This window comes from Rhinopithecus bieti, unplaced genomic scaffold (genome assembly GCF_001698545.2).
Source record: "Rhinopithecus bieti isolate Rb0 unplaced genomic scaffold, ASM169854v2 scaffold_17939, whole genome shotgun sequence".
NCBI classification, from domain to species: Eukaryota; Metazoa; Chordata; class Mammalia; order Primates; family Cercopithecidae; genus Rhinopithecus; species Rhinopithecus bieti.
The window spans coordinates 513,293-533,825 of record NW_016809446.1 but is presented as its reverse complement, the minus strand read 5'-3'; the positions used below and the strand labels follow the sequence as shown (position 1 = coordinate 533,825).

The 20,533-nt window shown below is 41.5% G+C and overlaps 1 protein-coding gene across 3 annotated transcripts in view; it reads left to right on the top strand.

Annotated features, from left to right (window-relative positions):
- Positions 1–20,533, top strand: part of PLEKHM3 (pleckstrin homology domain containing M3) — a 214,050-nt gene that overhangs the window by 51,767 nt on the left and 141,750 nt on the right. For all 3 annotated transcript variants that reach the window (XR_001888650.1, XM_017889401.1, XM_017889400.1), the window contains one exon: positions 131–1,066. Coding sequence is in view for 2 of the 3 variants with exons in the window: in XM_017889401.1 (XP_017744890.1) it covers positions 131–1,066 (936 nt within the window). In the remaining variant the exon portion in view is untranslated. The remainder of the gene's footprint in view (positions 1–130; positions 1,067–20,533) is intronic.

Here is a 20,533-nt window from a genome sequence, read left to right as displayed (position 1 = left end):
ATTCTGCTACTTTTACTTTGTTTAATTTGAACCAGAAGACTGTCAGTCCCTAATCTGTGTGGTTTCTTGTGCCTGCCTTCTTATAACTAACTAATTCTAATTAATACTTTGCCTCTCTTTTTCTTTCTAGAACACAAGCAGACATTCCCAAACATTCTAAAGAAGGGTTACCTGGAGATTAGAAAGGACCATGACAGTTACTGGCAAAGCTGTTATGCAGAACTTTCACCTTACAACTTATACTTCTACAGCCTCGACAGCAGTGGTAATCAAAACCTCTATGCCACGTACCAGCTTTCACACTTCCAGAGCATATCTGTTTTGGGCAACCTGGAGGCCAGGATGGTGGATACTGTTTTGTATGACAACACTCAGCTACAGCTAAAGGCAGAGTCACCATGGGAGGCTTTGGACTGGGGGCAGAAGCTTTGGGAAGTCGTGCATGCTGCAGTGCCTGGTTACATGGGGCGGCAGAATGAGCTGACAGTCTCACCAGGGCTTGGCCATCATGATGACTATGCACAGTATCATTGTTTCCAGAAGAAAGCCAGTGGGCTGCTGCCACCGTCCCCTGTCCTGGATAGCCCCAAACAGTACCAAAACATCCTCAAATCAGGGACTCTCTACAGGCTGACTGTCCAAAACAACTGGAAGGCATTTACATTTGTGCTGAGCAGGGCCTACCTTATGGCTTTTCAGCCCGGCAAGCTAGACGAGGATCCACTGTTGAGCTACAACGTGGATGTGTGTCTGGCTGTCCAGATGGACAACCTGGATGGCTGCGACTCTTGCTTTCAAGTCATTTTCCCCCAGGATGTCCTTCGCCTCCGAGCTGAGACCCGACAGAGAGCTCAGGAATGGATGGAGGCTCTGAAGACAGCTGCCAATGCAGCCAGGAGTTCAGAGCAAAACCTGCAAGTCACACTGAGGAACAAACCCAAGGATCAGATGGGTGGGCATGAACTCAGGAAGAATAAACGCCAATCTGTGACTACCAGCTTCCTGAGCATTTTGACGACTTTGTCTTTGGAACGAGGACTCACTGCTCAGAGTTTCAAATGTGCAGGTATGAAGCAGATTTTCAGCCTAAAGCTCATTAAAGAACAATTCTGAACCCCACAATTGGAATTCACTTTAAAAATCCCCTTAAAAGGCTAGTCACAGCTACTTCCTGTTTATAAAAAGCATCTCTCCTCGAGAAGCTTACTGTGTTAAAGCATCCGTCCATCCTTATCCCACGCTGTTGAAGTAAATAGAAGCAGCTATGATATACCCTGTTGAATCAAAATGACTTGGCTAGAGCCTAACGAGACTAGAATTTAGGCTTCCTGAGTCGGACGTGATTCTATTCGCTCTGCCTTCTTGAATAAAGGTCACTGTGAATATGCATGTCACAAATTGTCTCATAAGAGACATTCAAGTCCAAAGCTGACTACTAAAACTCCTTAGGCAAGGAAAATGGCCACAGTCAGTAACTGTCATTGATCTTGACCTTGTCAAATCCTCTTAAGGTGAAATCTAGAAAATCAGTCTTGACAGAAAATGTGGGGGTGGCTAAAAGCAGGGTAGATGATGATTCAGCAGATGACTGCTGAGTCACTACGGGCTTATGCCCATCGTGGGAAGCCCAGGGCTTCTGGAACTGCTATGTAAGGATGAGATGCAAAAAAGGAGTTTGAGGTCAACAATCTTATTTTGTAAAAGCTTATTACTGCATCTTTCCTCTACTGCCCATTCTTCCACCTTTCCTAAAACAGTAAAATTACCAAAAAAAAAAAAAAATTGTGCCAGGCACAGTGGCTTACGCCTGAAATCTCAGCACTTTGGGAGGCCGAGGCAGGTGGATCACTTGAGGTCAGGAGTTTGAGGCAGCCTGGCCAACATGGTGAAACCCCATCTCTACTAAAAGTGCAAAAATTCACCAGGCATGGTGGCGGGTGCTTGTTATCTCAGCTATTCAGGAGGCTGAGGCAGGATAATTGCTTGAGCCCAGGAGGCAGAGGTTGCAGTGAGCCAAGACTGAGATCACACCACTGTGCTCTAGCCTGGGACGACAGAGTGGAAAGGGAAAAAACCTCCATCTCAAAAAGAAAAAAAAAAAAACAAAAAAAAAAAAAAAAAAGTTTAAAACTTCACTGAACCCGATCTATCTAGATATCTGTTATAAACTAAATCAAATTATTTTCCTTTCATTAAACCCCAGTTTGTGACATTAAATTTACCATGAGAATGGCTTTAAATGGAAACCTGATTTGGAAGGTTTTAATTCAAGTCTATTAGATTTAAGTATGTTGTTTAAAAATGATCAAGAAGCTCACCACCAGCCAAAACCGCATTTAAAATTTTGCCTTGCTCCTGCATTGAAAAAAGCCAAATAGGGGTGGCACATTGAAAACCCACGTTTTGAACTTAGGTTGGTTATGATGCTGGTCTTTTCTATTGGAAAATAAATTACCCAAAGTGAGGATTGAGTGAATCATCCTTGCTTTGATTCAAGGACCTCAGTGACTGTGGACCAGAAGCTTGCAGGGTGGGATTGGAGAGACCAGAAACACTGAGCCAGTTAAGAAGCTCTACTAGACCTGGCGTGGTGGCTCATGCCTGTAATCCCAGCACTTTGGGAGGCCGAGACGGGTGGATCACAAGGTCAGGAGTTTGAGACAAGCCTGGCCAGTATAGTGAAACCCCGTCTCTACTAAAAATACAAAATTAGCCGGGTGTGGTGGTGGGCACCTGTAATCCCAGCTACTCAGGAGGCTGAGGCAGGAGAATCACTTGAACCCAGGAGGTGGAGGTTGCAGTGAACCGAGATTGTGCCACTGCACTCCAGCCTGGGCGACAGAGCGAGAATCCATCTCAAAAAAAAAAAAAAGAAAAAAGAAGAAGAAAGAAGCTCTACTAGTTGATATAGATGTATCTGTAGGTATGAAAGACCTGTGTTAAGTCACCCAGATACTTTTGGAAAATGGTTTTGAAATAAGGAGATACTAGTTTTAGCAGTTTTTTAAAAAATAGAAATTACTGACATTTCAGTGTCTTATACTAGTATATATATTTTTAAGTTCAGGCATTCAATAATAATTTACTAAGTGCTTACTCTGGACATCCTGGAATTATGGTACACTTCCGTGGCTTTAGATTACAGATGTGGTCAGCAAATCTGTTGTGTTATTGGAGTAAGGAAGAACAGCTCAGCTTAGTTCTCAAGATGTGGAGATTGGAGTAGCTGAATCAAGAAACTTTCTAGTAAAAGAGGGAAGAAAAGCCTCAGGTATTTCACAAGAGGCATTGCCTAATTCACCTCCCTCTCAGAAGTGTGCCTTCTGATGGAGTGTGCACTGCCCATGCTCTGCACTGCATTCATAGCATTCCTGACACTCAAGAGGAAGGAGAAATGTAGGTAGAAGGTGCCATTCAGCAAGCTCATTGCATCCGGCAACTGGAGAAATGAAATCAGGAAAAAAAGAAAAGTGAGCAAAAGAGGGAGAAGGAAGCTGAGTAGAAAAGAACAGGAAACATATTATATAATGGGCAGGAATAGAACTGTCTGGCAGCTGCCTTAGTTAGGTTCCATATGATAGGATGCTTCCCTTTGCTGTCTAGATTTTGTGCTCACTAAATTTGGCTTGTGGAGGATAGGTTGGATAAAGGTAGTAGTAGGGAATCAGGGGAGGAAGGCGGTCTAAAATTCATTTGCACTGCTCGACTTTTAACTTTGTGCTTTGGTTCGGAGTTCTGATGAATGGGGCAGAGAGAGACAGGTTTCTAATTTGGGACAGGGAGAAGTCAGTCTTAATTTGTATAGTATGGCATATTCCAAAAAAAAAAAGGAAAGAAAGAAAAGCTGTTCCATTTATATACCCCTTCTTCCCTCAGAAAGTGCTATATTCAGTTGCTTTGTGATACTTGTGGTTTACCAGGTTGTTTTTGTACCAGCACTTGAACTCTGCTTTTCTTTCTTTTTTTTTTTCTTTTTTTTTTTTTGGAGATGGAGTTTCGGTCTGGTTGCCCAGGTTGGAGTGCCATGGCGCAATCTCGGCTCACTGCAACCTCCACCTCCCGGGTTCAAATGATTCTCCTGCCTCAGCCTCCTGAGTAACTGAGATTACAGGCATGTGCCACCACACCCGGCTAATTTTGTACTTTTAGTAGAGATGGGGTTTCTCTTTGTTGGTCAGGCTGGTCTCGAACTCCCGACCTCAGGTGATCCGCCTGCCTTGGCCTCCCAAAGTGCTGGAATTATAGGCATGAGCCACCGCCTGTGCCCGGCTGAACTGTGGTTTTCTAGGTAAGAATACTTTATTTCCTGATCTCCTGTAGGGGGCAGAGTCTCAAAAGAAAATGGTAAAAACCTGTTAAGCAAACTTCTAAATGTTTTTTAGATTACCTGGGAGACTGTTCATTATACCAGAGATTATTATAGCAGATGGAACGTTAAAAATTGATCTGTGTTTCTCACAAACACAGTTAATCTAAACCAGCTGCTGCTTCCTTTTGTACCTATGTCTTCTAACTTTGCATCCTCATAAAACACACCTTCAGTGAAAAAGCTGGTAGCGTAGCATGTTGATCTTCCAAAATGCCAAAATCTTCAGCACATTGTTTTTGATGAATTTTGGCTTTATGTATTATTTTAAGGAGAGGCATATTCACTGTATTTCGTGGTTTTAGTGTGCTCCTTTATACTATAAGTTTTTATGTCTACTTAGTTCCTCCCCCTTTAAATAGTTTGGATGAATAAACTTTAAAAGTGGAAGATTGCACAGAGTAGCTCTTTATTATGATGTCATTTACTTGCTATTCAGGGGAGCCACAAATGTTGGCTTTTAAATCTACAAAATAGTGCAATTGGCCTTATTTCATTAAATTCTTTCTGTAAGTGAAGAATTTTCTGTATCCTTCTTTAAAACTTAAACAGCCCCTGCAGAAAAAAATGGACCATGGTTATCCAAAAACGCCTGAGGTTATGGTTTTAAAAATACATGCTGATATATAACTGTGTATGTTTTAAATGTATACTTGATTTTTGATAGTTGTATCTGATTATGCGTGACTGTTCCATGGCTTCCTCTGCAGCTCCAGGGTTGCACTGAGCTTAGGAAGCCCCAGCCATAGTGGTCTTCTTTTTTTTTTTTTTTTTTTTTTTTTTTGAGACAGAGTCTTGCCCTGTCGCCCAGGTTGGAATGCAGTGGTGTGATCTCGGCTCACTGCAACCTCCGCCTCCCGGGTTCAAGTGATTCTCCTGCCTCATCCTTCCTTGTAGCTGGGATTACAGGCATACGCCACCATGCCCAGCTAATTTTTGTATTTTTAGTAGAGACAGGGTTTCACCATGTTGGTCAGGCTGGTCTCAAACTCCTGACCTCGTGATCCGCCTCCCCTCGACCTCCCAAAGTGCTGGGGTGAAAGGCGGTAAGCCACTGCGCCCGGCCTCATAGTGGTCTTCTTGCTGTTCCTGGAACCTACTATTATCATGCCTACCTCTAGGACCCTTACACTGGCTAGTTCTACTTCTTGAAATTTGAAAACTTAGTTATTTCATTCATTATATTATTTATTGTGTGCCCAGAAACTTGGAAGCACCTAGATGGGTCAGTGCTGCAGGAAAGCCGACATGGTCCTTGCCTTCATGAAATTTGCAGTCCACTAGGGAAGACAAGACATGAATCAAATAATCACATCAGTGAATGTCAAAAGGCAGCTGTGACAATTGCTACAGATGTGAGGCCCATGCTTTGGGTTAGAGAACTCTCAGAGATGGTACCAGGTAGAACTATGTGAAATTGCAGATTTTCAGTCATTTTTGACCTATAAAAATACAGACAGTTCAGATTACATTTAATGTTTGACCCTGAAGTCACAGAAGGTTCTTGATCAGAGAAGCACATGATGGGAATGGTATTTAGGAACAGTTAATTTGGTGGTACAGCTTTTCAGGGACACCTCTGAAGAAGCAAATGAGGCATGCTTCTTCAGTGAAATTACTGGTTGAGGTTTAAAATTATGTTTGGCAATGGGGAATCTGTGCTGTTATAATATTAATGCTAAAACAAATGACTATACAGCTTATTAAAATCTTTATGAATTACGTACCTGTATGTGATTCTAAATTAGGCTATTCACAAAATGCTCCGAAATTAGATTAAGGCAATAACTCTGTTGTTTTGTTTTTTTTTAAGTTAAAAAAAGTTTTAATTGACACAATATACATATTTATGGGGTACACAGTGATACTGCAATACATATATATAGTGATCAGATCAGGGTGATTAGCATATCCATCATCTCAAACATTTATCATTTCTTTGTGTTGGGAACATTCAGTATCTCCCTTCTAGGTATTTGAAACTACATATTATTGTTAACTATAGTCATCCTACAGTGCTATCGAACACTAGAACTTGCTCCTCCTATCTAAGCAGCTCTATTTTCTTTAGGAATTTGACATTTGTACCTACCTATTTGCACTTAATAGATACATGGTTTTCTTGGCACTAGCACACACAGATATTTTTCCTAAAATTTCCCAGCAATCAAGAAACCTAGCAGTTGATTACTATAATAAAAGGGCCCAAGGACTTGTTTCTGAGTGTGACAACAGATGCAAAGCTCACCTTTGGAAGTGTTCTGTGTTTGAATGTTTTGTAATCTAGAGATGAAATTGGATGGCCCACTGTAGGGCAGTGTTCCCAATTCTGAACTGAATTTGAACATGTTAACAGCAAAGACAGCAAGAAAAACAGTGAGCCTGGGAGATCCCCTACACCATTTTCACTGTGTCAGGTTTTATGGTTTTACTCCTTGGCTGCTGTTTAACCTCTTGGGACTGCTGTTGGTAATTACATCTCTCTGGCATTAAGAGCTTTTTTGCTTTCCTTTTTTTCCCTCCAACCCTTGGGAGGGGTAAACCCAAGAGGTGGTGGGGAGAAGTTTTGCTGTGAATTCTTCAGCCATTTAGTGCAAATTCCTGTAATTACCGGCATTGTGTCTTCTCTGAATGGCACATAATACAGCAGAAGCCATTCCTAATTGAGACCTTACAGGAGGTACAAATCCCCTCTTTGTTCAGCCTGACAAATTAGTGCCAGAAAGTGGCAGGGTCTGAGTGGGAATCAAAGGCAAGAAACACAAAGATGGAACTTAAGGCTACAGTAATAACCCTCTCTTGTCCTGAAGGGAAAAAAGTAATGACCAATGAAAAATGAAGTTTTTTTTGTTATAAATTCCCTTGACATGACAGCACCTCGGGGCTGCTCTATTTATTTAGCAAAAGTGATTAAATAGTAATACAACAGGGCTGTCCATTGTTTCCCTGGGTGCCCCCCCTTCACAGACCCCTGCTGCCTGGGCTAATTGATTGACAATGAACCTCTGATAAAGAAGTATGTTGTTAGGACCTGGGGTAGGGGGTGTGGGGGCATTTTCCTCCTCTTTGTGTGTTTGAGAGAGAGAGAGAAAGAGAGAGTTTCATTTTTGTTTGAATTGCTCTCTAGTTTTCTTTGCCCCACCCCACCCCTCTTTCCCTTCTTCTCTCTCTTCTCTCCCCTGCCTTATTTTCCTCCCTGCTTTTTCCCCCCAAAGCTTTTCAGCGGTTGCTCCCAGCTAATATTCACAAACAGGTAGAGGGCAACTAGAATTGTAGGGCAGGCGTTCGATGAGTTTATCTTCGTAGCTAACTTCCTCTCCCTGTACTCTGTTTAAGCCTGAACAGCAGTATGAGAAGAAAGAAAAGAGAAGGGGCTGATTATTGGTGCTTTAAGGCCAGAAAAGTTGTGCTTTTTAGTTTTTTATTTGTGGGAACGGATGTCTGAAACTAGACTTTACACTAAGATTTTGTCTTAAATTCTTTGCTCAACTTTAGAAAAAATCTATGTACTAATAACATTTATATGCTTAGTGGGGGGAGTTGTGGAATAAGAATTAAAAACTCAAATTTTTAGCCTCCCCTTAGTAACCAAGAAGCCAAGATTAATTATTCGAGGATAAAATCTGGCTGCTTTTGGTGTAACTTAGTCCTCCAAGGATGCTATAAGTTGTGGGAAGATGACCAAAGGCTTCTAGGCAGATAATTAATAGCTCCTAGTTATATATGCTCATCTAGCTAAGCTGAAACTAAATCCCTAATTTAACTCTGTAACAGCTGCAAAAACAAATCATTTCAAGCTCCTGTGAAAGCAAAATATATTGAACAAACATTATCGACCTTGCTAATACCACATGGCATTTCATATGATAAATGAGGGTGTATTTCTGGCAAAGGCCTGTTTTATGGCATCATTTCAACATAAAGGATACCTTTACCCTAGCAATACAAGCATCCTTGATAGAAAGTATGGGGTGGTTAATTACTCATTAAATGGCTGCCAGTCTGGAAGTAAGCAGTATTTCTGGTTTGGACCTAGTTAGTTACTTATTGGCTTCTGGGTAAATCATGTAGAATAGCAATTCTTCAGAAAAAGGGAAATTGAATTTGGGAACTTCTTATGCATGTGAGTCTAGGTGAGGAAAGATCTGTTGGTTTCTAAGTGCCCAGAAGGGTTGTTGTGTATTATGCTCTTGAAAAACAAGAAGTTCTAAGGTAGCCAAAATCTGTTTTCATTCCCATGTGAAAAATTAGGGGGTCCTTTAGTAGCCAAAGTGCCAGATCTTCTAAGGAAATGAGAGGTGGAAATAAGGAAATTGACTTTCCTTGATATCTCCAATTATTATCTTTACTACTATTTTCAAATTTGTCTCCCGCTTAGAAGTAATAAGGTGAAGATTTATTAGAGTTAGGGAATAGGTATGTAGCTAACTGGGGGAGGAAAAGACAACAAAGGAAGAGTCAGATATGCCCCTCCCCCAAACATATAAACAGCTTTGATACATGAGAAATGTTTAGTGCATTGTTGCCTTCTTATGTTGTATTGTCTAAGTCATTTTCTTATTGAGTGTTTTGGATTGTTGTCTCCTAGAGGAGAAATCCCTAGGTATTTATGTGCGATAAAGGGCTAAATTTTATTTTTCCAACTTTGAATACAACCGTGGAGGGGTTGCTTATAAGTAAAATCCTTAAGTGAAGTTTTAGTTGGGGGTTTTCAAACCCCTCTTGTGTGCTACACCCACTCTGACAGGCACCTTGGGATATGCAAATAAGAATGAGGTGCAGATTGTGCTCTTCAAATACTTATAGAAACACCCAGCCCCACAAGGCTATGGAGGGCTTGAAGCGGGTGAGCCGAAGAATGGGACAGGGTGACCAAGGGTCAAGCCATCATGGCCAGTGGTTTGGAGACCATTACATCCTTGTCTCTGCTTATGTCAGGGAATCTATACCAGATAACTTGAAAGCTAAAGAGCTAAAGTGGCCCCCCCGACCCCCAACTCCGCTTTAAACTTTGTCCTTAGTTCCCACAGAATTTAACTCAGGGAAAATCTCCTTGGATTTCGCTACCATCTGTCAAAGATAAAACTTTCTGTTGTGTGTTCATGATGTAGTAGGTGCTCTGGGAGATACAAGAGGAAGTGTAGTTGTGGTCTGTAACTCCCAAGACTTTATAGTCTGAGGGCACACAAAAGAAATTGAGGAATACTGGATAAGTAGGTCAGGTCTGTGCTGTATAGCACTTAGTATTCAGAAAAGCATTTGGCAAAGCCCTCAAAACAATACACATACTACAATCTCTGTTAACTTGGGTTATCAGAGATTGTAGTATGTGTGTTGTTTTGTGAATAATTGGCAGTTTTACTCAACGATTGTTGTCTAATGGTTCCCTCTTAGTCTAGAAGTTTGTCAGTAAAGGTACACAATAATAATGAGAAACAGCACAATTTAGTAATTAAGAGCAAGGATTCTGGAGCCAGACTGCTTGGGTTTCCAGTTCTACTCATGAGCTCTGCAATCCTAGGTAAACTGCTTAACCTCTCTGTACCTCCACTGTTTCATCAGATGTAAGAAAATAATCACATCTGCCTTATTAGTTTGTAGTGAGAATAAATTGAGTTAAAGGACTTAGAACGCTGCCTGGCACATAGTAAGTGTCGTATAAGGCTAGCTGTTATTATTAGGTTTGTGCAAAAGTAACTGTGGTTCTTGCCCTTACTTTTAATGGCAAAAGCCGCAATAACTTTTGCACCAACCTAATGGTATTTGCTCACTTACTACTATAATTACCTGGATAAAGATACCATAGGCATACTTACAAATTTGCAGCTATCACAAAACTAGTTTGGAGAGCTAATATGTTGAATGACAGAATTGAGATTCTGAAATGTAAGCTACAGGATGGATCAAAACAAACAAGATGAGATTTAGTAGGGAGAAATAGTCCTCTATTTATATTCAGAAAATTAACCACAAAGATAGAAGGTAGAGAAAACCTGAGCTAACAACAGCCCATGTGGGCATACAAATGAGGCAGCTGTGAAGCCAGCATTTATGTTGCATAGCTACGTGAAAACCTTTTACAAGACTGGTACAGTAGCTCACACCAATAATCTCAGCACTTTGGGAGGCTGAAGTGGGAAGATTGCTTGAGGCCAGGAGTTTGAGACCAACCTGAGCAACATAGCAAGACCCTGTCTCCACCAAAAAAAAAAAAATAGCCCAGCCTGGTGGCTGATGCCTGTAGTCCCAGCTATGCAGGAGACTGAGGTAAAAGGATTGCTTGAGCCCAGAAGTTCTAGGCTGCAATGATCTATGAACATGACACTGCTCTTCAGCCTGGGTGACAGAGTGAGAGCCTGTCTTAAAAAAAAAAGAAAGAAAAGAAAAGCTTTTACAAAACCGGTCCAGAAAGAAAAGATAATATTCTCGCTGCACTCTGCCCTGGCCAGATCATATCTGGAAACTTCAGTTATGTATGCTGTACTTTAAGAATACACATCCTAAGCCGGGTGCGGTGGTTTGCGCCTATAATCCCAGCACTTTGGGAGGCCGAGGCAGGTGGATCACGAGATAAGGAGATCAAGACCAACCTGGCCAACACAGTGAAACCCCGTCTCTACTAAACATAAAAAAAATTAGCTGGGCATGATGGCAGGCACCTGCAGTCCCAGCGACTCAGAAGGCTGAGGTAGGAGAATCTCTTGAACCCAGGAGGTGGAGGTTGCAGTGAGCCAGGATCGCGCCATTGCACTCCAGCAGCCTGGGCGACAGAGCAAGACTCTGTGTCAAAAAAACAAAACAAAACAAAAAAAAAACAAAAAAAACCACACACATCCACATCTATTGATGTGTGGTAGTGAAGGAACTAAAAGCCATAGCTTGCAAATCAATGTAACCTCGAATAGGGAAGACACAAGTATTATCCCCTCATATTTGAAGGCTGTCACTTAGAGAAAAGAGGGTTACTATGTGTAATCCCATTGGGCCAAGGTAACAAAAATATCCAGAGTGGATTGGATTTTTTTCTTATTTAAGAAAACTTGATGGCCATGGGTGAAAATGAGTGGAATGGTAAGAGGCCTGGAATTTTGACCTCAATACAAGTCATTTAATTTGTCTGATCTAGACTTTTCTCCTCTGCAAGATAGAGATTTATTCATTCAGCCTTTCTGCAAATGTTTATGGAAGCCTTACTATGTGCTAAGCACTATGCTTTCTGCAGAGTGAACAAGGCAATCAGTCTCATTTTGTGTCCTTACAAAATTTGAAAACTGGAAGCCAGACACATAAATAAGTAATTATAATACACAGTTGAACTCAAAGGTATTAGACTTTCCTTCCAACTCTTCCACCTCTGTCTGGCATATTTTAGAGGGACCGACTTTGCTCTATGTGGTTCCTTTTATCTCTCATTTTGTGATCCTTTGAATGTCTATAGAGGGTTAGAGAAAATGAGATTAATGTGGTCCTTCGTTTAAACCTTATTTAATAAGGAATACCTTTTTCCTTTGGGGATGAGAACTTAAACTAGTAGAAATATCAATTGACTAAGGAGACAGGACATAGGAATTCTTTTCCTGGCTCTGATGTCTATCATTAAATAAATTACTTTTTGCAGTCTAAGTTTCTAGGCCAGGAAATAATTTTAAATAAAAATAAATGTATAAGAAGAATATGAATACATATTAAAGTAGTAATGCAAGTCTATGGAAGAAGAATGTTATATAATTTGTGTTTTAAACTATTTCATATCCTAAAATTCAAAGAGATTTGATCACATTATATAAGTAGGCCCTTTGATTTTATAGGATATAAATTTGCTTTTTTGATTTATTCCTGGTATTCTCATCATAGAAGTCACATGTTGGTCTTTGATATGTTTCAGAAGAATAAAATCATTTTGAATTTCAGAAGATACAGATCTTTTGATGGGCCTTCCTGAACTTGATAGGCCATATCTGTGCTTTTTTTTTTTTTTTTTTTTTTTTAAGCCGTTCATTTCTCGTAGTCTTTGTTGCTATACTTTGGTCTGGAAAGTTCTTGTCCCTTTTTGTAGCTTCCTTTTTGGTTAACATTGTTCTCGTCATGTGTTCATTTCCGGCGTAACTTCTAAAGAGAGTGTTAATGTACCATTGGATTCCACATTGACTTCAAAGTTTTTATTTACTGACCTTTCACTGGGAGAGAAACTGGTGTAGGTACAGTTTTAAGATAGACTTGGGTAGGTTAAGATTCTCCTTAATTTCTAGCTAAGTTCCTTGAAAAACTAAGCTTTTCATGGACCTAAGAATAAAAGCCTGAGAGGTTTTCTAAAATCTATTATACTCCCTAAAGACAGAAACATGCTTAAGTGAAAAACTTGCCATTTTAAAATATATCACTAGGTAAAGAAATCTAGTAATATAGCAGTACCAATTTATTTCTTGCATTAATATTTTCATCTAATCATTTATACATTCAGCAAACTTGGACCACACACAGTCCCAGAAATTGAGGTGTAGGGGTAAAGTACAGGTTAATTTTGCAGTAGGATAGATGCCTGTATGTATGCCTATCCGTCTTTATACCTTGAAATATGTTAACATAAAAAAGTTTTAATTAAATTACATTAATAAAAAACCAAAGAGCGTGAAACTCCTTCCCTTTTTTCAGGTGAAAAATGGAGCAAGCCTGAAAAGCAGTGAGATCAGGAGGACAGCTAATGTTTGACCATGTTGATTATGGTTCTGGATTGTACTTTGTTGAAGACTTCTGGGTGTGAAAAATCTTTTACACCCCTAAAGACATTTTTGCAAGACTTTATTGACTGCCCTCCCCTCCACCCCTAATTCTAATGCTCCAGATATAATCGAACATTTATCCTTTGCAGCCTCCCTTCCTCCACTCTAACGGACTCCTGTCATGGGCCTATGACTTTGTGTTTTACTTTTGTGAGAGCAGGGCCCCAGCACCAGTGTGTCTATCCCAGGATCTCTCAAAGTGTGATATGAGTACCATTTACATTAGAATCATGAGTATGATTTGAGTAGGGATAGCTGGACCCTTCCTGAGACCTGTTGAAATCAGAATCACTGGGATTTTTTAATAAGCTTCCCTATTGATTTAAGTACATACAAAATTTGAGAAACAATGGTTTGGCCTATAGGATGTTCCTTTTTTTTTTTTTTTTTTTTTTTTTTTTTTTTTTTTTGAGACGCCATTGTACTCTGTCACCCAGGCTGGAGTGCAATGGCGCAATCTCGGCTCACTGCAACCTCCACCTCCTGGGTTCAAGTGATGCTCCTGCCTCATCCTCTTGAGTAGCTGGGACTACAGGCATGTGCCACCATGCCCAGCTAATTTTGTATTTTAGTAGAGACGGGGTTTCACCATATTGGCCAGGCTGGTCTCAAACTCCTGACCTCAGGTGATTCGCCTGCCTCGGCCTCCCAAAGTGCTGGGATTATAGGCGTGAGCCACTGCACCTGGCCAGGATGTTCTTGGTGAATGAGTCAACCCATACTTCAGTTTTCTTTAGTTTATATAAGCACATTTCCTTTAACTATTTCTTCTACATATGTTTAATATATTAGCCATTGGGGTATCAATCTGCTGAAACATCTCCAGGTTTCCATGTTTTCCTTACATTCTGGAAATGTCAATGATGTTCTGACAGGGTCTACCTGGTGGCAAGTACAAAGACAGGAAGGAGTTAGCCCGAATTCTTTACCTACATTCCAGCTTCCTTTTTAATACATCCTAATGTCATGCCTAATTTTTGTTTTATACTCAGTAAACATAGTTGGTGTTTGAGTTTTGAGATCTCCTTTACCTCCCTCACTTTATTTGCTGCAACTGGGTCATCTTTCACCAGGATGACCATAGTGGCCTTCTAACCAGTTTTCCTGCTTTTATTCTGAGTTTTTCTAAATCTTGTCTCAACTGCAGCAAGCATAATCTTATTAAAATTCAGATTGACCCCTGGTAGTCCTCTCTTTACAATTCTTCAGTGGCTTCCCATTTCTTTTGGCATGAAGACCAGCATCCTTAATGACCCTGCCCACCCCCTCAGTTTCAACTCTCACTTTCTTGCCACTTTCTCCCTTACACACTGTTCCAGCCACACTGGCTTTCTTCTGTTCCTCATATGCACCACTTACTGCTCACCCACCTTAGAGCCTTTGTATGTGCAGTTGCCTCCTCAGAGTATTGCCATCCCCAGCACGACCCACAGCTCATTCTTCAGACCACTAGCTTAAATGTTACTTTCTCAAGAACACCCTCTCCATCCCCGCATACTGACTTAGGACCTGTCAGATTCTCTCCACTGTAATGCTTGAACTGCCATCCCCACACCCACCATTAGGTTTCCTGCTTTCACCATCTTTTCTAGGAATCCTAGGTTGCAGTCATCTGTAGATACAGTTAACATGTTCCCTATTTAGCAAACCAGTTATAATCTTGCAAGTTTTCAAGCACTTTTTTTTAATTTAATTTTTGACTATAAGACCTCTCAGAGCCTTTATTCTACTAATGTGAGATAAAAGTACACAACATTTCCTAACTTACTTAACCATAATACCCTCTCTGCAGGACTAGGATTCCTCAGATATAAGGTACAATCCCCTGCTCTGGGCAATGCACTGTCAGAGTTTATTTGCACGGTTTATTTGCACGTAATCTGTTTCAACTCCAACTGGATACTGCAATTCAGTTCTGGCACTGACCACCCAGAATTAGCACAGACCTCACAAATTAAAGGCTCAGCCCCGTCCGGGCGCAGGTTGGACTCAAATGCCTTAATTCCCCTGACCACTCTTGGAAAGGCTCCTCATGACGGCGCGGGATCCGAGGTCAGGAGATTCGAGACGCATCGCTGGCTAACACGGGAAACCCCGTCTCTACTAAAAAAATACAAAAAAACTAGCCGGCGATTCTCATCCACCACACCCGTGCGCCGCGCGCCGCCTGTAGTCCCAGCTACTCGGAGGCTGAGCAGGAGAATGGCTAAAACCGGACGTGGAGCTATGCAGTTGAGCTGAGAACGCCACTGCACTCCAGCCCGGGGCGGAACAGAGCGAGACTCTCGTCTCAAAAAAAAAATAATAAAAAAAAAAAGGCTCAGCCCTCCTCCACAAGACTGCTCCCACTTCAGATGCCAGTGCAAGTTCAGGGGGTTCCCAGGTCACCTGCACAGGGACTGACTGGCTACAAATCTGAGGGTTCCTACCCCTCCTCAGAGTTGATAATTTGTAAGAACAATTCACAGAACTCAGGAAAATGCTATACATACAATTGAAGTTTTATTGTAAAGGATAAAAACCAGGAACAGCCAGATGAAGAGACTCAGAAGGTAAGGTGTGGGAGGGCCATAAATACACCGCTTCTGGGCCCTCTCTCTGTGGAATCGGGCTGCATCACCTTCTCATCAAATTGATACGATTCTCAATGAGGAAGCTCCTCTGAGCTTCAGTGTCCTAAGTTTTTACTGGGGCTTCATTATGTAGGCATGATGGATTGAATCATTGGCCATGCAAGTGAACTTAATATCCAGCCCCCTTCCCCTTCCTGGAGGTCAGGCTGGCTCAAAGTCCCAACCCTCTAATTGCATGAGTTGGTCTTTCTGTTGACCAACCCCCATTCTGAAGCTATTTAGTGGTCCATTATGACTCACTGTTAGCAGAAACTCAGGTGTGATTTTAGGGGCTCGTGAATACCAAAGATATTCATATTACTTGGGGAAATTCCAAGGGTTTTAGAAGCTCCCTGCCAGAGATCAGGGACAAAGACTAGACAAATTGTTATACAATAGCCCAGGACATTGAATGGACATTTCCACAGCAAAAATGGAACTTGGATGAAAGGAGGATGAATGATGGATGTGATTCCTCCCCAGAGAATGAGGAAGCTTTGGCCTACTTGCCCTGTTTCCTAATTTCCAGTCAGCTACTTCCAACACTGACAGCATCCACCTGGGGAAGGGAGATTTCTGGTGATATCTTTTTGGCTGCTTCTGGGACCAAGCAGACGAAACTGACCAGCTCTGGACTGCTCAGCCTGTCTGCAGCCTTCTCAGAGCCCCAACTCAGAGTGGTGGGACGATGGGCAGGCACACTTAGTGACTCTGTGATCTCCACTATCTAACCCAGATATCACTCTTAAATCTTGGCTAAAAATAGAGGGTGTTTCTTTCTTAAATGGATATAAAAGGAACCACAAAATTGATTTTATTTATTACCTTTAACTGAAAAAAAACAAATGTAGTACTTACCATATACCACTTCCAGAAGGAAACTAGGATTCTAAAACCTAAGACATATAGGTTTGTATCAATTTCCAAAAGATTGAAAAATCACATTCTAACCAGGTATATACCAGTGTACCAAGGATTGTGTCTTACCCATATTTTTTCTATGAAGGAAGTAAATAATGTAGGGCTGAACCAAAAACTTTGCTGAAAATTGCTTCTCTTTTAAATCAGCAGACTTGTACCTCTGACACAGAGGATTGACTTAGTTTGAGTCTTGGTCTCCTTCTCCATCTTCATCAATAAAGATATTTTTCTTGAGCCCCAGACCAGACAAAATAATAGACATACATGATGTAGTGGCTGGGAGGCATCCACACTCAGTGGGATAAGTAATAAATTAGGAGCACAAGAGCTCGGTCTTCTGTTTATAGTCCTGCCACTGATTTATTATATGGCCCCGAGCCAGCCTTTTCACAGTCTTGTGGGTCAGCCTCTTCAACGCTCTATTTTGAGGGAAGATTAAACTGTCTTGACTATGTACAATTCAAATGTTACCAAATATCAGTTGAGCCAAAAGTGATATATCCTAGTTCAGTAATTAGTACATCACTGCAATTTTTTCCCCCAGAAACTACAGGGAGGCTCCCCAAACGATCTCTTAGATAAAGAGAAGTCTTACTACGGTCTAATAATGGATGGAAAACCTTTGGGAAAATGACGTTTCTCAGCCATTGTTAGGATAGGGAGTTTTAACTTGAGTAAAAGGTTCCTGATAATGCTAAAGGTTTCCAGGCAGCCCCTTTAGCCCAACTTTCCTGTGTGATCTTCGCCTCTCAATAATGTCACCCACCGACATGCGTCTGAGTGCCTTTCCCTTTCCTCTCCACTCCCATTATTAGATGCTGTCTGTGTGAGCCACCATCCTTGCAGGAGTTTTACAGGTTAATAAATGAATAATACCTCTTCTTTCTTATGCCAAGAGACAGGAAGATGGGGATTAAAATATCACATATATTGCTTATAGATCACATTTATTTTGTAGAGTGGATCCCTAAATTAGATGGACTTATTCACTTGGCCACAGCTGGAGTCCTGAAGGGCATGATGTCCTCTTACCACAGCAGATAGAAACCTGCTTCCTGAAGGCCATGATGTCCTCTTATCACAGCAGACAGAAATCTGCTTCCTGAAGGGCATGATGTCCTCTTACCACAGCAGACAGAAATCTGCTTCCTGAAGGCCATGACGTCCTCTTATCACAGCAGACAGAAACCTGCTTGCTGAAGGCCAAGTTGAGCATGCCTGGGTCCTTCTTTTTTTTTTTTTTTTTTTTGAGACGGAGTCTCGCTCTGTCACCCAGGCTGGAGTGCAGTGGCCGGATCTCAGCTCACTGCAAGCTCCGCCTCCCAGGTTTATGCCATTCTCCTGCCTCAGCCTCCCGAGTAGCTGGGACTACAGGCGCCCGCCACCTCGCCCGGCTAGTTTTTTTGTATTTTTTAGTAGAGACGGGGTTTCACTGTGTTAGCCAGGATGGTCTCGATCTCCTGACCTCGTGATCCGCCCGTCTCGGCCTCCCAAAGTGCTGGGATTACAGGCTTGAGCCACTGCGCCCGGCCATATGGGTCCTTCTTCTTAACTTGGCAGTCAGATACCTAATTTCTCCATCTGTGAGGAGAGTTGGATAAGGGATGGGGAGAGAAGCTAGGAATATCACTCTGGGGAATTCCCCAGAAGCAGGAGTTCCAGATAATAGGAGTTTTCCGCTTGTGTCTTGCTTACTAAGTCTAAATAACCTGATACAAATAGCTTATTTGCAAATACTAAACGTATAGTTAAAAGATTAGCTTTGGAGGTGTTCACAAACATGTGATTCTAAGGAGATAGAAAAGCCCGGAAAGAAGACAAAAGGGAAAAGAATAAAGGAAGGGAAAATAGACCAAGACAGTTCCTAAACCTTGTACAACATAAAGAATTTGGTTGGGGTAAAAATGAAGAAATTCAAACGTGGATTTAAAGGAAACTGATGAAAGTAATCTTTTTCACTTTGAGACTGTTCCTAGCACTACTCAGATCCACTCTCATGACTTTAATTTTATCAAATTGTTATCATTACCAAAATGGCTCAAGTAGAATTACTCTAAGAAATGCCGTCAGGGTTTTTTTAGGAGGTTTTAGCAAAGAAGAGGACAGGTTTTGTTTTAAGGATACTGTAAAGTTCAAAGAGATGAGATTCTTGTAAAATATGAGGAAAGAGAAACAGGCATTAGGAATGGGGAGTGGCGTGAAAGAGAAGTCAGAGGGGACCCTGGTAGGACACTGTATGTGATAGAAGCTACAGAGTGGAGACTGATGTAGGAAGCGACTTCTAAATCCAAGCTGGGAGAAAACGTAAGTTCCAGAAACAGTAAGAAAAGACAGGTTGCTTTTCAGGTAATCCCCCAAAATAATCTGAACCTCTAAGCCAATAGGAGGTTCTTGGCCTTTTGAAGCAATCATAAAAGAGAGATGTATCTGGGGAATCATAAAAAGAGTTAGTGGTGGTTTAATATAATGCTAAATACCAGGGGAAATCACTTTAGAAAATGTTAAGTACAGCATACATTGGATTCTCTGTGAGGCAAAAAGTGTTCAGAACAGGACTGGGACTAGGGTAAGGCAAGTGAGGCATGTGCTTTGGGTACAGAATTTAAGGAAGTACCAAAAAACCCTTAGTAATCACGATTTTAAAAATATGTTGATATGATATTCTTTTTTTTGTTGTTTTTTTGAGACGGAGTCTCACTCTGTCGCCCAGGCTGGAGTGCAGTGGCATGATCTCGGCTCATTGCAAGCTCCGCCTCCCGGGTTCACACCATTCTCCTGCCTCAGCCTCCTGAGTAGCTGGGACTACAGGCGCCCGCCACCACGCCTGGCTAATTTTTTTGTATTTTAGTAGAGATGGGGTTTCACCGTGTTAGCCAGGATGGTCTCGATCTCCTGACCTCGTGATCCACCCACACTGGCCTCCCAAAGTGCTGGGATTACAGACGTGAGCCACCGCACCTGGCCTAATATGATATTCTTTAAAATAAAATTAATGTAAAAGTCCACGATGAACAAAATATAAAAGCTTAACTAGAGACAGGATGAGAATTCCTGATTTCTCCTTTTGTTTTGGGTTCTAATATGGCTTGGCATTGGTTCAGAGAAACATTCCAGTAAGATAGTTTATTTTATTTTATTTTATTATTATTTTTTTTTTGAGATGCAGTCTCACTCTGTTGCCCAGGCTGAAGTGCAGTGGTGCAGTCTCAACTCACTGCAGTCTCCACCTTATGGACTCAAATGATTTTCCTGCCTCAGCCTCCTGAGTAGCTAGGATTATAGGTGGGTGCCACCATGCCTGGCTAATTTCTGTATTTTTAGTAGAGATGGGGTTTCATCATGTTGGCCAGGCTGCTGTTGAACTCCGGACCTTAGGTGGTCTGCCCACCTCAGCCTCCCAAAGTGCTGGGATTACAGGCGTGAGCCACCACACCCAGTCGAGACAGTTTATTTAATTAGACATCTTCCCCTGAAGCTCTCAGTACTCCAAGTAGCCCAGCCCAGCATTTGTCTTTTTTCAAGGATGGTGAGGTTGACCTTCCTTCCCTATCTGGGATTGCAGGAGAATATATAGAGAATCCTGGTAGCCCCATGTTGAAGATAGAACTGATAGAGAAAGAGGGAGATCAACTGTGACAAGAAGCATTCTTTCCATCCACCACTAGCAGCTTTCATGTCTGAAATCAGCTCAACCAAGCCCTGATTATGCACTTGTTTTTCAAGTAAGAGTTCTTGTTGAGCAGTGTTTCACCAAGATTAATTTGTGAAGAAAAGAGCCAAGCTTGGAGCAGATGTTACTAGCAGGTAGTCTAGCGGGTAATGGTGCCTCTTTTTCTTGGCACTATTTAACCTAC